At 56.8% G+C, this 14,834-nt stretch overlaps 4 protein-coding genes across 4 annotated transcripts; 1 reads left to right on the forward strand and 3 right to left on the reverse strand.

Moving 5' to 3' along the window:
- Positions 1-85: 85 nt before the first annotated feature.
- On the reverse strand, positions 86-3,490 carry CHGG_10987 (uncharacterized protein; the record flags this gene model as incomplete). Its single annotated transcript, XM_001226253.1, has 5 exons — positions 86-1,053; positions 1,114-1,170; positions 1,223-1,463; positions 1,524-2,501; positions 2,576-3,490. The coding sequence occupies 5 exons, from the start codon at positions 3,488-3,490 to the stop codon at positions 86-88; spliced, it is 3,159 nt and encodes a 1,052-aa protein (XP_001226254.1).
- A 1,307-nt stretch (positions 3,491-4,797) lies between these two features.
- CHGG_10988 (uncharacterized protein) lies at positions 4,798-9,064 on the reverse strand (the record flags this gene model as incomplete). Its single annotated transcript, XM_001226254.1, has 2 exons — positions 4,798-7,686; positions 7,763-9,064. The coding sequence occupies 2 exons, from the start codon at positions 9,062-9,064 to the stop codon at positions 4,798-4,800; spliced, it is 4,191 nt and encodes a 1,396-aa protein (XP_001226255.1).
- Positions 9,065-10,191: 1,127 nt separating this feature from the next.
- On the reverse strand, positions 10,192-10,915 carry CHGG_10989 (uncharacterized protein; the record flags this gene model as incomplete). The annotated part of the gene is made up of 2 exons (XM_001226255.1): positions 10,192-10,563; positions 10,655-10,915. The coding sequence occupies 2 exons, from the start codon at positions 10,913-10,915 to the stop codon at positions 10,192-10,194; spliced, it is 633 nt and encodes a 210-aa protein (XP_001226256.1).
- A 331-nt stretch (positions 10,916-11,246) lies between these two features.
- Positions 11,247-13,945, forward strand: CHGG_10990 (uncharacterized protein; the record flags this gene model as incomplete). The annotated part of the gene is made up of 4 exons (XM_001226256.1): positions 11,247-11,362; positions 11,639-11,696; positions 11,832-12,559; positions 12,784-13,945. 4 exons carry the CDS (start codon positions 11,247-11,249, stop codon positions 13,943-13,945), a joined length of 2,064 nt encoding a protein of 687 aa, XP_001226257.1.
- Between the last annotated feature and the right edge of the window lie 889 nt (positions 13,946-14,834).

Below are 14,834 nucleotides of genomic sequence, written 5' to 3' on the forward strand. Positions count from 1 at the left end.
TGAGAGTATGGCAGGGGAGGCCAGGTAGGTTGTTGGGTTGGGAGGGAAAGAGGGTGATGTGGAATGCTTATACCTACTAGGGGTGTTACGTACGAGGGGTTTGTGGTTTTCCGGCGGTGCCAGCGCTGGCGTTAGTGCCGGTACCAGTGCCCCTTCCGGTGCCGGCGCCGGTGTTGTTGCTGGTGCCGGTGCTACCGTTCGGAGCGGAGGCAGTCCCCGTGGGAGGGGCTGCCCCGAAGGAGTTGCTGCCCGTGGTGCTTGGGGTGCTTATCGAACCGAAGCCAGCGCCCGAGGACGGGGGTTTTCCGAAGGCGCTGCTGGTGTTGGGCGTGCCAAAGAGACCGGAGCCAGCGGCCGCGGAAGCGGATTTTCCGAAGGCGCTGCTGGTGTTGGGCGTGCTAAAGAGACCGGAGCCAGCGGCCGCGGAAGCGGATTTTTCGAAGGCGCTGCTGGTGTTGGGCGTGCTAAAGAGACCGGAGCCAGCGGCCGCGGAAGCGGATTTTCCGAAGGCGCTGCTGGTGTTGGGCGTGCCAAAGAGACCGGAGCCAGCGGCCGCGGAAGCGGATTTTCCGAAGGCGCTGCTGGTGTTGGGCGTGCTAAAGAGACCGGAGCCAGCGGCCGCGGAAGCGGATTTTCCGAAGGCGCTGCTGGTGTTGGGCGTGCTAAAGAGACCGGAGCCAGCGGCCGCGGAAGCGGATTTTTCGAAGGCGCTGCTGGTGTTGGGCGTGCTAAAGAGACCGAAGCCACCGCTTACGGAACCAGACCCAGTGCCCGAGGCAGAGGGTATCCCCCCAGAACTCTTGGAGTTAGGCGTACTGCCCAAACCAAGGCTAATGCCCGGGGTCGGAGCCCCGCCGAGTGGGTTGCTACCGCCGGAAGAGCCGCTAGAAGGGAGGGGACCGTTCAACACGCTTTGACCGTAGGTGGGAGGACGAGATGGAGGTTGTGTGCTGGGTGGGACTGTTGTTGCGGCTGGGGCGATGGGCGGCTCTGGTGCTGGTGACGGTGTCGGGTCTCCAGACGGGGTGACTGACGGCTCCGGCGTGACATCCCCTGATCGTTTAGCTTCAGCTGGACTTCGTTAACAGATAGATGTATGGAAATCTAACTTACTTGAGACTTCCCCTGGTACACCACCGGTAGACAACCGCAACAAAGCGGAGGGCAGCCCTGTAGATTGTTAGAACTGGGGACAAGTCATACTTTGTCATTGACAACATACTGCTTTGCTGGGGGGGCCTGTGCCTTTGGCACTTGCGCAATCCTTCCCGCAGGATGGTGACCTCTTGCTGGAGCTCCTGCCGCTGTCTCTGCAGATCCTCAGTCTCCGATGCTAGATATTGCAGCCTCGCCGTGTCCATTCCGTCGACCTTTGTCGGGGTAAAGATGGTTGGCAGGTCGCGGATCAGACAGAACTCGATGGCTAGGCTGATGATGTTGTCGACAAACGTCAACAGTGACGTCTATTTCTTGTGTTAGGGCGCGCTCGTCGAAAGTCTGATTGTGGCATGAGAATCACAAACCTTATAGTATATCGCCATCTGGTCAATGACCTTCTCCGTGTCAAACATGCTACCATCCACCCGGCTCGGGCCATCCACGGCATTCAGGATCATCTGCCGATTCAGGGCCGCGGCCGTGCCAAAGTCGATCTGAAACAACTCGGGATGCTCCCTCTCCAACCGTCGGGCAAACTGGACGGCAAATCTCCGCGACGTCTTGGCCTGCATTTCCTCGCGGAAGGTCAGGTCAAGAGGTGGCCCGTAGCCATCTTTGTAGGGCGTGATGATCTCGCGCAGCTTAGCGCTGAGAATATCTTCCTTGTCGGCAAAAAAGGGGTCCACGCAGTCGTGGAGGATGGCGTTCAGGGTAGCGTCGTCGGTGCCAACCACATGCCGAAACACGCGGTGCACAAACTCCTTGGCTGTTGAGAGGACATAATCCAGGTGCTGTTGTGCAATAGCTTCCCATGGCGCCGCCTGCTTTTTGAAGAGTAGAAAGACAAGCTCGGGGTTAGTGTCCCCAGGAAACTCCTTTCCACGGTTGGAGAATGCCAACGACTGCAGCAACGCGTTAAGCTCCGCCTCCGGTTTTGGTTCGGGGTCGGGGGCGTTGTAGAGCTCATACAACGGTTGCAAATACTCAGCAATCTCGCCGCCGTTTTCTTCCTCTGCAGCCTCGTTGGCATCCGCATCCTCCCACTGGATCTTGTAGCTCGCCCCCTTCCTTTGCATAACGTAGTTAAACGCGTCGTTCATGTTTCTCAACAGCGCTCGCAACTTCAGCAGCCGCGTGTCGTCCTGGTCGAATCCCCCAAACAACGGATCGTTGTACCGCCCCTCGACCGCATCGCGCGCCAGCCGCTGGAACTCCTCCGCAATGCCCAGAAGATAACTCCGCAGCTCCTCCGGGGTAGACCTGGGCTTTCCAGCGCGAGTCAGGTCCTGCTGGCGGGCCCTCAACCTCGTCTCAATATCATCAATAAGATTACCGAGATTCTTCTTGATATGATCCAGCAACACCTTGCTCAGCCGCTTGCGCAGGCTCTTCCACACTCCCTATGCGCCGAACTAACCGAGTTCCACTCGCCCGTCCTAAAGAAGCGCTCCTCAACGGCATCCCGCACCTCCGCCTCCGACGACCGCTCCTCCTCGGACCGGTTGCGCAACACATACCAGCCCAGCGCGAGCCGATGCACGCTCTCGCGGCCCTTGGCGAGGTCGAGGTACTTGCGCTCGTTGGCGGGCCCGGCCATGTCGGGCTTGGTGATGACGCCGATGGTGCGCTCGCGGTCGGGGTCGTGGCGCGCCGCGGTGGAGAGGACGGCCTGGTTAGCGAGCGGCTGGTTGGCGGCGACGACGAGCAGGATGATGCTCTTGGCTTGCTCCATGTAGCTCTCGATGAGCCCGTTGACGATCTCCCTATCCTCGTCGTTCTGCTCTTCGGTGGAGCTGTGGAAAATGCCAGGAAGGTCGACGAGGGTGAGGGGGTACACGTCCGGGCTGGTCACCTCGACGCGCAAGACGTCCTTGGAGAAGCGCTTTGCGCCGTTGTTGGAAATGCCCATGCGTTGCTTGGCTTCCCGGATGATGTCTGGCAGGGCGTGGCGATCGAAACTATCTCTGTGGAAGGGTGCAGGAGGGGCGCGGGGAGTGTTGGGGGTGCCATCGTCTGCATTTCCAGACACAGCTTCAGCGAATTGAATGCTGACGTTGATGGCCGTCTCAGGTGCGCGCCGGAGAACGAGCTCGGTGGCGAAGCGAGTGCACAGGTCGCCGTCGACAGGGAAGCGGACGCGCGAGATGGCTTCGAGCACTGAGCTCTTACCGGACGACTGGTCGCCGACCACGATGATTTGAGGGAGTTGAACGAAATCGCCAACGCCGAGCGCCCGAAGGCCGTCGATGGTGTCGAGCAGAGATCGAGCGTCCGCTGTGTTGAGCTGCGAAAGCGAGTCCGCTTCGAGGACGACCTCTGGTGCGGGTTCCATCGTGATTTTTGGGTTCGGTTATCAACCGCGAGCATGAAAAGAAAGAAGAAAAGTGAATCGAAAATGTGGCTTCTTGGGGTCGTTTGCACTTGATGTGAGGGCTGAGGCAATCAAGGTTGCATCGGGAACGCCAATAACCAACAGCTCGGGTTTCGTCCCAGCCACCAGCGCTTAACAGGGAGAAGACTAGCGATTATTGTGCAGCAGGACCCTGTGCTGCCACTGAACTGAACTGTGAAAGGACGGCCGACGGCAACTGGCAATAATCACGGGAAGAAAGTATCTCAGGTACACTGTGCTGGAAACCAGACGGAAATGTAGGGAATACCAGGTATCGCGATAACGTTAGAAACACAGGACAAATCCCTTCTCTCTGGAGGGACGTGCTACATTGGTGGTTCAGTTGGATCATGTTCTTCTTCTCTCCGGAATGAGGCGGGGGCAGATTTTGGATGGATGGATGGAATTTATTTCGCCCGGAGGCACTGGGCCTATAGGGCCTTAGCACGCTAACTACATCCGGATCAAATCGTTTTGCCTTTAACTCGTATAAGCCCCCTACTTCTTCCCTCTTTCTCGCTGCACCATTTACCTCTTGCCTTGGTTGTTGTTAGCAGATCAACTTGGAGGCTACTTTCTCCAAGTGTTCAGCGTCCTATCTTCAGCAGCTAAAGCGGGACCTGCTGGTTAAGGCTCGTGGTTGAGGCTCGTGGTGTTGAGTGTCGGCTTCTTCTACTGTGACTGGTCTAGACTCTCCTCTTCATTCAGCTCCAGCCTTCCTGTTGCCATTGCGTATTTGATCGTCGCCCGGACTGCCTTCATATCTGGTGACCAATGCCTTGTATCTGATGGCGCTTTCCCTCCCAGATAGAACGAGAGGCTTCCTCGTCTTGCCACTGTGCATTGCAGCATGTCTTCCCTCAGAGCTGTCCATCTCACGCATCGGAAAAGAAAGTGTTCCACTGATTCCCTCGCTTGTCCACAGGCACAAAGGTCTGACTCGACCGCCCCAATCCTGCTCAAAAAACCGTTTAGTCTCGCCATTCCGGTTCGGAGCTGCGCCAATACGCAGGCCTCCCTTCGCTTCAGCTTGTCATAGAGATGGCGCGTGTGCTTGCCTGGTAGTGCTGCGTCCATGGCCCTTTGAGAACTTGCCCACGCTTACAGGTAGAACTCTTGTCGCCCGTTGTCTTTCCATTGCCAGCCTCATCGCGGTAGACTTGGCCTGGGGTATTTGGGAGTCGGGTGTGCGTCCTTGCTTCGACGCTCTCTGGGCTGCTGCCTTGGCATCTGACCCCAGCGCGAAGTCAATCTCCGCTGGTATCCACAGAAAGTTGACCGAGTTCCCTCTTTGTCGGTGCAGCCTGGCCAAGTCCCTTCTTTACGGATGAGCTGGTTGCGGCCACGATTCCCGAAATTTTGTTGACCATCTCGGCCGCCTTCCCTCGATCGGCTTCGAGCGTCGGTCGTAGGCGAGGTACCCAGGGCGGGACGGCGTATTCCTGGATTGTCTCCATCCGGTCAACTCGTACTCCTTCGGCCACGCGGGCAATTTTCTGCAGCGGAGATACGAATCGTACGGTGGTCCGGACTTTCTTCATCGCAAGGGGATGCGTTCCGGGCAGCGTGTGGATGTTGATCCACAGACTGGCTGCTGCCTGGGCGTGTCGTTCTCGTACGGGGTAGATGCTCGCTTCAGCTTCCACCACGGCTGTTGCCGCGGTTCGAAAGGCTCCCGTGATGGCCAGGGCCCCGATCTTCTGCGCCCTGTTCAGCCAGCTCAGTGCCTTTTCCCCGCACGCATGCATCCAGACATTGGCAGCGTAGTCCATGACCGGGGCTACTGTCGCAACAAATAGCTGCCTCGCTGTCCGCGGGGAAAGCATCTTCAGCCTCTTCAGGGCCAGAGCGGCTGCGAGGCCCTTAGCTGCCGTCCTAGCAATGTGCTGCTTGTAGCGGACTTCGCGATCCATCACGACACCTAGGATTTTCGCACTTTCCTTCGGTTTGACCACTTCGCCTTTGACCGAGAACGGTTGTTCTGAAAATCGCTCCATGTTCCTCGTGAAGTGTATGATGGCTGTCTTTTCGCCTTCAAACTGCGCACCGCTCCGTTTCTCCCAGTCAAGGGCTTTGTCGATGATAGCTTGGATTCCAGTGCGGTTCGACTCCGCTGACGGGCCCGTTACCCAGGCAGTGTAGTCGTCCACGAAGGCAATTGCGCCTCCGTTCGCGTCAATCTTGTGCTGCACTAGGTCGGCGTTGAAGAAGAGGAATAACACTGGAGACAGCGGCGATCCTTGCGGAAGACCCGCTTGGGGCAGCTCTTGCCGTCCAGATGTGAACCCGTTTACGGCAATGGTCGCTGTGCGCTTGGAGCAGAAGGCGTCGATCCACTTGACCAGGGATTCAGGTATCCCTCTTGCCTTGAGCCTCTGGAGAAGCCTGTCTTTGAAGACCCCATTGTATGCGCCCTTGACATCGAAGCTGATCAGGCTGAGCACTTTCCTAGCTCTCCATGCTTTGTAGATGTGTTCCTGAAGCAGAAGGAGAGCCTGTTCGGTCGAGCGTCTCTTCCTGGCTCCGAAGTGGTTGGCGGGTAGAAGGCCGCAGGTCTCCACAGCATGGGATAAACGCTCCGCAATGACTGCCTCCAGTATCTTACCCAGCGTGGAGAGCAGCGAGATGGGTCTCCAGGACTTGGCTAGAGTGTATTCGCTCTTCCCTGGCTTCTTCAATGGGATGATCTTGGCATTCCTCCACTGGCTGGGGATGTCGCCGTCTCGAAGCGACGTCCGGAATAAATGGAGCACCCTGTCTTTGACCACTGGCCAGAGCTGTCTCCATACCATTGCCGGTAGACCGTCTTCCCCGGGCGCCTTCCATGGCTTAGCGGACAGGACCTTTTGTTCTATCTCCTCCATTGTTAGGTCTGGCATGTGTACCGGCGCCCGTTGAGGTCGTTGGCCCTCGTCTTCGATTCTCGCTGGCAAAGGTGGGAAGAAGGCGGTGAGTAACTCCTGCGCTTGTTCTGCTTTACCCTCCGTGATGGAGCCATCGGGTCGGACGAGCGGGGGTATCTTATCGCCCATCGTGCCGCTGCCGGTTTGCAGGTACTTCGTTGCTTGCCAGATGTTAGCGTCATCGGCCAGGAAGTCGTTCCAATGCGAACTCTTCTGTCTGCGGATGGCGTCGTGGTACTCTTTGGCTGCCATCCTGGCTCGTTGTTCGAGCTCTGGTGCTGTTTGCCCAATCCTACGTCGAGATCTCGCCTGGTTTCTCCAAAACGTGTATGTCTGGCGAAGCCGTGTCAGGTCCGTTGTCCACCACCGCTTGGCGTATGGTGAGGGTTTGGCTTTAGGTGTCAGGCCGTAGACCGCCTCGGTTACCGCTGCCATGAGCCTGTCCGTCTGCTGCTGGACATTGCCGTCCCAGGGGATGCGTTCGAGGTTTGCTGCCACCCTAGTCCTAATTTCCGCCCAGGGCGCGTTCTTGAAGAGGAACCTCGTCTCACTGGGACGGTCCTCCACCGAGGTGTCAAAAGCTGTCTCGATTGCTCTGTGGTCTGAGCCATGGTCGCAGGGGTGAATCGCGCATCTGAGTAGTTGGTCTGCTAGTTCTGCAGAGGCCAGTACCAGGTCGATTGTGCTCTCAATGTCGCCTGACTGCCACGTCTTCGTGCCTCTTGGGAGGAGGCTGCAGAGGGAGTGTTCGTCCATGAGGTTGATGATGCGGTCTCCCTCGCCTTGTCTCCGTGGTGAGACATCGTCCCCTCCCCAAAGCTGGTCGTGGCGGTTGAAATCGCCCGCCAGGATGATATCCGTTCTCGTCCCTGTTCCGTTTCGAAACCTCCTAATCAGTCGGTCAATTTCCCTCATTGCATCTTCCAGTGCTTCGTCACTACCACCCTCCACATACACTGACACCATCAGCACTGCCCGATCTGGGAGCCGAATGCGTGCTGCGGTGAGGTCTGCCGACGGCACTGGAATCTGCTCGACCTCTATATCGCTTCGTACCCATAGCATGCTCCGAATTGGCCACGTGGTTTCTCGTCTTGTCGTTGGTATAAGCTTCGTCCAGTTGTGATGACTCATTGGGACCGTCGTCACCGAGCCTTCGATCAGCCTGGCATATGGTTCGGAGATGGCCAGCACTGCGAAGTCCTTGAGTCCCTCGTCGTTTAGCAGACTCTGCTGCACTTCTCTCCGTTTGCGGACGTTGAGCTGAAGGATCTTAAGCGTCTTGGGCCCCATTGTTCAACCAGCGTACCCGACAGTTCTTGCTAAATGACTCGTGTGGTCCTCTGCATAGCACGCACTTCAGGACCACGGACTGACACGTCTTGTGGTGGTGACCCTGTTCCGCACACCTTCCGCATCTTTGCGGCTTTTTGCAGGCGAAGGCCTTATGGCCGATCTCCTGGCATCTGTAGCACTGGATTGGGCCTTCCCGGGGCGCGAAGACGGTCGTGTAAGCGGATTCTCCGGCGAGATGGAAGTAACGCCCGTCTAGAAGTCGCCTTGCTTCGCTGCCCTTCGTCACGTAGACAACCATCGAGCCGTAGGCCTTGCTTGTATCCTTCCTGCTGAGCCAGGCAATCTTCGCAATGTTGACGTCGTTCTCTGTCCCTAGCGCCTCTGCGGCTCCCGGCAGGATGTTTCCGTCCGCATCGAGGACCGCTGTTCGGTTGGCATTGTCTACCCTCACCGGGTACAACTGGTCTCTCAATACCCGCACTCCAGGAACACTGATCTTCACTGCCGCTTCCTTGACGAGCTGGACCTCGCCTTCGTCCCTGCAAATTACTCTGACTCGGTCCGGGTTTCGGGCCTCCTTCACAACCGCAGCGCAACGCCAGTCTCCCATGCTTTCCTGTGCCCTGGCCTCTGTCTCGATTGCCTTTCTAATGTCCGCCACCTGGACGTTTCCCTTCTCTTTCTCCTCCACCCTAGATGTATCGATCGTACAGAACAACGTGTCGGTAAAGGATGAAGGCGTCGTGTTTCGCGAGGAGAGGGTGCGCACACCGCTTGGCTGGCTTGATGGTGGGGTGCGAGCGACTTCGGCGTATGACCCTCTTGCGCTTGGTTGGGACGAAGCCATGGCTACCGGGTGGCGTTGAAGGGTATCAATCTGATCCCGCGCTTGTCTCAGTTCTTCAGAAAGCTGGGTCCTGGTGTCTGCAAGTTGGCGATGTAGTTCTTGAATCGCGTCGTGCTGCTTGCAAATCACCTCGCGTAGTTCGCCAATCGTGTTTCGCTGCTCGGTAATCATTCGGTACATTTCGTCTCGTTGTTCGTTGATCGCCTCCAGGAGCATCTGTATACCTGACTTCCCCGTCTCGATCCGGCTGTTGGCTCCATATAAAATCCCAGACGCGCGTGCTCCTCGCGTCGTAACCGCCCGCGTGGTCTCGCTCGCCGCTCTCCTCGACGTGGTAGCCACGTCCTCGAGCGATTGCATGGCTTCGCGAGCTTTCGCGCTCGGTTTCAACGCGCGGCTCGGTCGTCTCGGCGAAGGTGGTTGGTCGGCCACCTCGACCACGATTTGGGGCTGCGCCTCCGCCGCCATCTTGCAGTCCCTCGGCAGTGCCGCCCGACTTTCACAAAAGCTTCCTGGTCTCGATCGCCTCTCGCCGATGAACCTCTCCCTTATTTTTCGAATGCTCGTTCCGGTGGTGGTCTTCGACCCTTTATTTACTGTGTAAGTCGATGTCACGAATATGTCAACAGGTGGAGCCTCGGGGCGCGGACACCCCGAACCAGTCATCCCAAGGACCAATCAGGGAAGGCTGGGGTGTGCTCAGTGTGATCAGGGGAACGGGGAACAAAGGGAAACCAAGCACACTGAGCATAGAAGCCATACAGCCAATCAGAACACAGGAAGGACTAAAAGTGATCAGTGTGCTCAGTGACGCCGAACTCCGGAGGAGACTGAGCACACTGAGCACATAGGACTTAGATAGGGATATAGTCACTCGTTCTGGAGAGCTCTGGGAGTTCTCCAGTTAGCAATCACAACTACAGTTCGCTACAAGCTCGGAAGCCTACTGTTGAGACAAGCCTTTGTTGTGCACCTTTTGGCTGCACCGAACCTAAGCACCCTTGAGAGATTACCTTCAACCGAAGCTGAAACCCTAACAGGACAGGGTCCTGAAGTAGGTTCGTCACAGTCGAGTACCCCCCCTTTGGGCCACTTCTTACATCCACACTTAGATCGCAAAGTTGGGATATGCGGACGTCAGCCTACATATAAGCATTATGCATAACGGCACGGCGGGTCCACGAAAAAGGGGTCATGCAGGATTTCCAATACCCTCCTCTTTACTGTGTACATGTATGTATTACACACTTGAATCAATCAGAAAATTTGATCACGACTTTCCAGCCCTCAGCATCAGTGAACTGCATCGCAATACAGTTGACCCCCTCTTCAAAAGTACATGTACCGTGGCTGTTGGAATTTCCGACAACATGGGCTCAGCCACAGCTCATCGGAGAGTCTTTTTATCTGTGCGAGATCCTTTCATATGCCGTTTCTCGCAGCGGTAAATCTGTGAAGAGACAAGAAAAGCAAGTGGTGAATTTGTCTGGTTACCACGCCGTCACAAATACGGGGATAGTATATCCATATCATCCATCCCTTCTTCGCTCCAACCTCCCATCATCCACCACACAAATCGACCCCCCACAATGGAATCAGACAGCCTGCTTCGCAACCAGAAAACCGGCCACCTCCCCATCCTTCAGCTCACCCGCCTGGGGATCCCCATCCGTCACCACCATCAGCCGCGGCGTCCACAGCAAATTGCCCCCCGCGGTAGTCCCCTGCGACCACGCCCAGCGAACCACGCCCGCCGCGCCCATGTACACGCCGGGCTGCCGCTCTCCATCCACGTAGTACGCATACGGCTCCAGCATCAGGCCCGTTTTGGATCCGGCCTCGATGTTGCTGCCCCGCCCCGTGTTGACGCGGTACGGAGTCTGCTCGCCGACGCGGTTGCTCAGGCCGACGTCGTCGTAGCAGCTAATGGGGGAGTACGCAATGCCTGTCTTGTTGTAGATCCCCAGCTGTGTTGTTGTTGTTGTCGCTTAGCATTTGATTTTGAACTGACTAAGGTACCTAGGTGCCTGTGTGAAAGGAGTGGGGCGGAGCTCATACCACTTCCCAAGGCAGGACACCGCGCTGCTGCATCTGGATGCTTCCCCAGCGCGGCAACAAGTCGTCAATGTAGGTGCCGGTGCCGACGGCGTGCATGAAAACCTCGCCGACCATGGCGGTACCAGTGTTGGTCATGGGGAACGAGCCGGGGAGGGGGAAGCAGACCCCCATGAGCAGCCTGGCCTCGGCCGCGGCGGATGCGACATTGATGAGGCTAGCCGTGGCTAGGAGGGCCGAGGTAAGGGTAATGAGGGAAGGCATCTTGGGCGGTGGTTGAGATGGGAGTGTATGAGGGACAGAGAGAGGTACATCGATTTCGAGGGCGTTGTGGGCTCTTTTAAGCCAGGCCCAAACCCCTGGACTGGACTCGTCTCCCACAACAGATGGATCTTGTGCTTCGGTCGCGAAAAGCTGTGCCACTCCCCATAAGGAAGGCCGATTGAGTCATATTAAACTGACCGCTAACTAGCCGCCGCGCTAGCGGAAAGGATTGAGCTAATTTCTTGGGTAGCGGGTAAAGTGGTAGTAGGCAGCCCTGCCACAACAGTATACCTGTAGTATTGGGGGCCGATTTTGGGGGCTGAGCGCCGAGATGCGTTCCACTCAAGCCCTTATTGTGGGCACGACTTCCGCGAGGCAGAGAGCCCCTACATATAGTCTTGAAGCGACAAGCTTCAATACGAGAGTTTGGAGGTGGCCTCGCCCAGGGTACGTTACATTACATCCCTAAAAGGAGCCAACGCGGACCGCTAGATCTATCAGTTAAGAGAGGTTGGATGTCAAGAACTTTTGCGTCCCAGCTGGTTTTCTCCAATGGCGCACCCCATAGGTTCCATACTCAATTGATAGACACACCATCCTCCCATACTCTGTGCTTCGCATTATCCTACGTTCCGATCTTCGACGTGGCTGGTTTGTTTTCGCCAGCGGATGTGTGCCTCAGCCCAAACTTGTAGACACTGATATGCTAAAATGCGTGTGGAGAAACATAGGTAGTCCTTGTGTCCAAGGTAGGTCCAGCTTGAAACCTTGGTCGAGTATGGTTTGTTAGTACAATAGTTCACATCCCGTGTTTTGGTGGAAACTTCGATGGACAGTTAAGGGTGCAGGGCGCATACACTCGGAAATACTTGTTTTGCTTTTCTCCTATATTCGGGCCTACTTCGACGTCTCACAGGCAGTGACGCCGGCCGAGATCACGAGGGCGATAGGAGGAGCGAGCCCCTGGAAGGCGCCAGGGGAGGACCTGCTCCCGATAGACCTTCTGAAGGCGTGCGGAGCACCGTTAGCTGAAGTGCTGGCCGTTCTGGCGACAAGGTGCCTGGAGCTAGGATGGTTCCCCAACCGTTTTAAGAGGGCGAAGACTGTAGTACTGCCGAAACCAGGAAAGGCTCCGCCGGTGTATCAGACCCCGGGGGGATACAGGCCCATTGCTCTGCTACCAACCCTGGGGAAATTAATAGAGTCGGTGGTCGCCACGAAGGTCACCCTAGCGGCAGAGGCCAACGGCCTGCTCCCAGACGAACAAATGGGAAACAGGGCACACCGCTCCACGGAACTAGCTGTCCGGCTAGTGGTAGCCCAGGTCCAGGAGGCGTGGAGACAGAAGGGTGCGGCGTCTCTATTGCAACTGGACATTTTAGGAGCCTTTGACACGGTCAACCATACCCGACTGCTAGCAACTCTGCGGGAAATGGGCTACCCGAGGTGGCTGGTCCTCTGGATAAGAGACTGGTTGACCGGCCGAGAGGCCACCCTCCTTTTCGACGGCAAGGCAGCGACCCCAACGGCGATTCGGGCAGGGGTCCCCCAGGGCTCCCCCCTTTCACCGGTCCTTTTCATTCTCTACATTGCCTCTCTATACAAGCAGCTGAAGGACAAACATCCCCACTTGGCTATCGTGGGGTTTGCGGATGACACCAACCTCCTGGCTTTCGGCCGAAACCCCGAGGTTAACATCCGGCAGCTGGAAGGGGCATGGGAAACGTGTCTACGATGGGCGGAAAGTCGGGGGATGAAGTTCGCCGCGGAAAAGAGCGAACTCATCCATTTCAACAAGGGGCGACGACAGTGGACCAAACAGGTAAACCTTACTAACACAGGGGGAGGCACTAGCCCCGTCAAACCAGAAGGGTCTGCCAGATTCCTGGGAGTCTGGCTGGACTGGAAACTCAACTGGAAAGCTCACCTGGTGGCGGTGGAAAGGAAGCTGAGGACCCAGAGCTACGCCCTGTCGAGGATCGTGGCAAAGACGTGGGGAATGGGGCTAGCCAAAGCACGAGAAGTATACACAAAGTGCATCCGGTCGGCGCTGGCCTATGGCGCATCATCGTTTCACATCCCCACGGATGTGGGAGGCGAGCCGGTAAAGAAAGGCATCACCAAGGCCCTCGGGAAGGCCCAGAACAAGAGCTTGCGGTCCGTAACCTCGAGACAGAGACGTGGGTCCCACCATTGGACTTGTACCTAAACAAACGGCTTGCCGATTTCGAAAATCGACTCCAACAACCTGATCTGGACGATGGTCAAGGCGGCAAGAAGACGGCGGGGAACGTTGTCCTCACCGCCTGCCGCAAGATACAGCAAAGACTTAGCTCGACGAGGGGCAACAGGGGCCGACCGCGAACCTTGGGACCTCAAGGGCCTACGGCGGTAGAGAGAGCCGCGGCCACCATTATGCGCTGGACGGGGGGAACCGTTGATACGAACAGGGTAGTAGAAGAGGCTTGGAAAGCCAGGTGGTTAAAGGAACGGGACGGCAGGGCATTCACCAGGTCGGCGGACGACTTTGACCATCAGCAGGAGACGCTATTCCGGAACGAAACCCTAAGGAGGCACGACGGTCTCAGCAAGGCAAAGAGCTCACTGCTGACTCAAATCCGGACGGGAGCGATAGGCTTACGGGACTTCTTGTTTACACGGGAAGTCCCGGAGGTTCTGACTCCTGCCTGCGAGTGTGGCGAGGGACGAGAGACTGCCGAACACCTGGTAGTGTGGTGTTTGGCCCCACCGTTGACTAGAAGATGGGAGAGAACTGGAATTCGGACACGACGGGACTTTTACTCTGTTCTACACGGCATCAATCCCACGACTGCACGGCTCGCGAGGAGAGTTCTCGACTGGCTGATGGACTCGGGGAAGCTGCCGATGTACAACTTAGCCAGGGCTGCCGATGTACAACTTAGCCAGGAGGCTCGAGCTGGAAGCGGCGGCCTGAAGCGCCCCCGTTCGGAGGCCAGGAGGCCTCCTCTCTTTGTATATGTAGGCCCACTAAAACGCATCGCTCCTTGATTGTTGGTACGGGTTTTTCACCCGGCCTGGGAGGGCACGGTTTTCCTGTACACTAAATAGCAGAGGGTCCGGCACCAGGGATCTGCATCTATCTACCAAAGTAGATTCGGAATCTACTAGTAGATAGAAAGCACTGCTTTCTATCTACTCTACTCGGCCGGCTGCCAAGCTTCTATCTATTCTACCAGACCCTCATCTACGTAGATTCAAAGTGGTAGATTGCCAAGTGATTACTAATATTTCAGCACATACCTGACCCTTTCGAGCCCGCCTCAAGCACGCCCCAGCCACCACCGCCCTGAGCGGTACATATTCCGGCTTTTCCGCCTGTTCTCTTTGCGCCACGCCGGCCGAGCCATCTCACGTGACTAGTCACATGTGCCCTGCCCGCATGCTTTGGCTCTGGCAACCCATGATAGAAGTTCCGGAGAAAAGAGGGCCATCATTGGAAGGTTGATGTTCTGTTATTTATGGGAAAGTAGCAGCTCATAGTTCCGAGGAAGTCAACAAGTTGACAGCGAACCGGTTAAACGCTCCGTGTATGCTTTAGCAACAGCTTTACTGAGCGTTGGAACATCCAACACACAACGCCCAAACCATCAATACCTTGTGATCAAGGAGTGTCAAGAGAATGCAAAATATGATCCAACCGTGATTCGAGCCCGCGGCTCTAGAGGGTCTTCCGTCGGACGTTCTGGCCTCTGCATCAGCCTCTCAGGTAGTACCGTAGCGCCACACCGAGATCTTGGCCAGAAGCGCTCTAGATATCTAGGTCAAGTCATCTTTAGTTTATCAAGCGTAGAGAATCGCGCTGAGTATCTTTTCTGCCTCGTGGCCGTGTCCTGCGCGTGTCCTGCGCGTGTCTGCCGCTCAGCTGGTGGCGCGTGTT

This window comes from Chaetomium globosum, genomic scaffold, assembly GCF_000143365.1.
Source record: "Chaetomium globosum CBS 148.51 scaffold_8 genomic scaffold, whole genome shotgun sequence".
NCBI lineage: Eukaryota > Fungi > Ascomycota > Sordariomycetes > Sordariales > Chaetomiaceae > Chaetomium > Chaetomium globosum.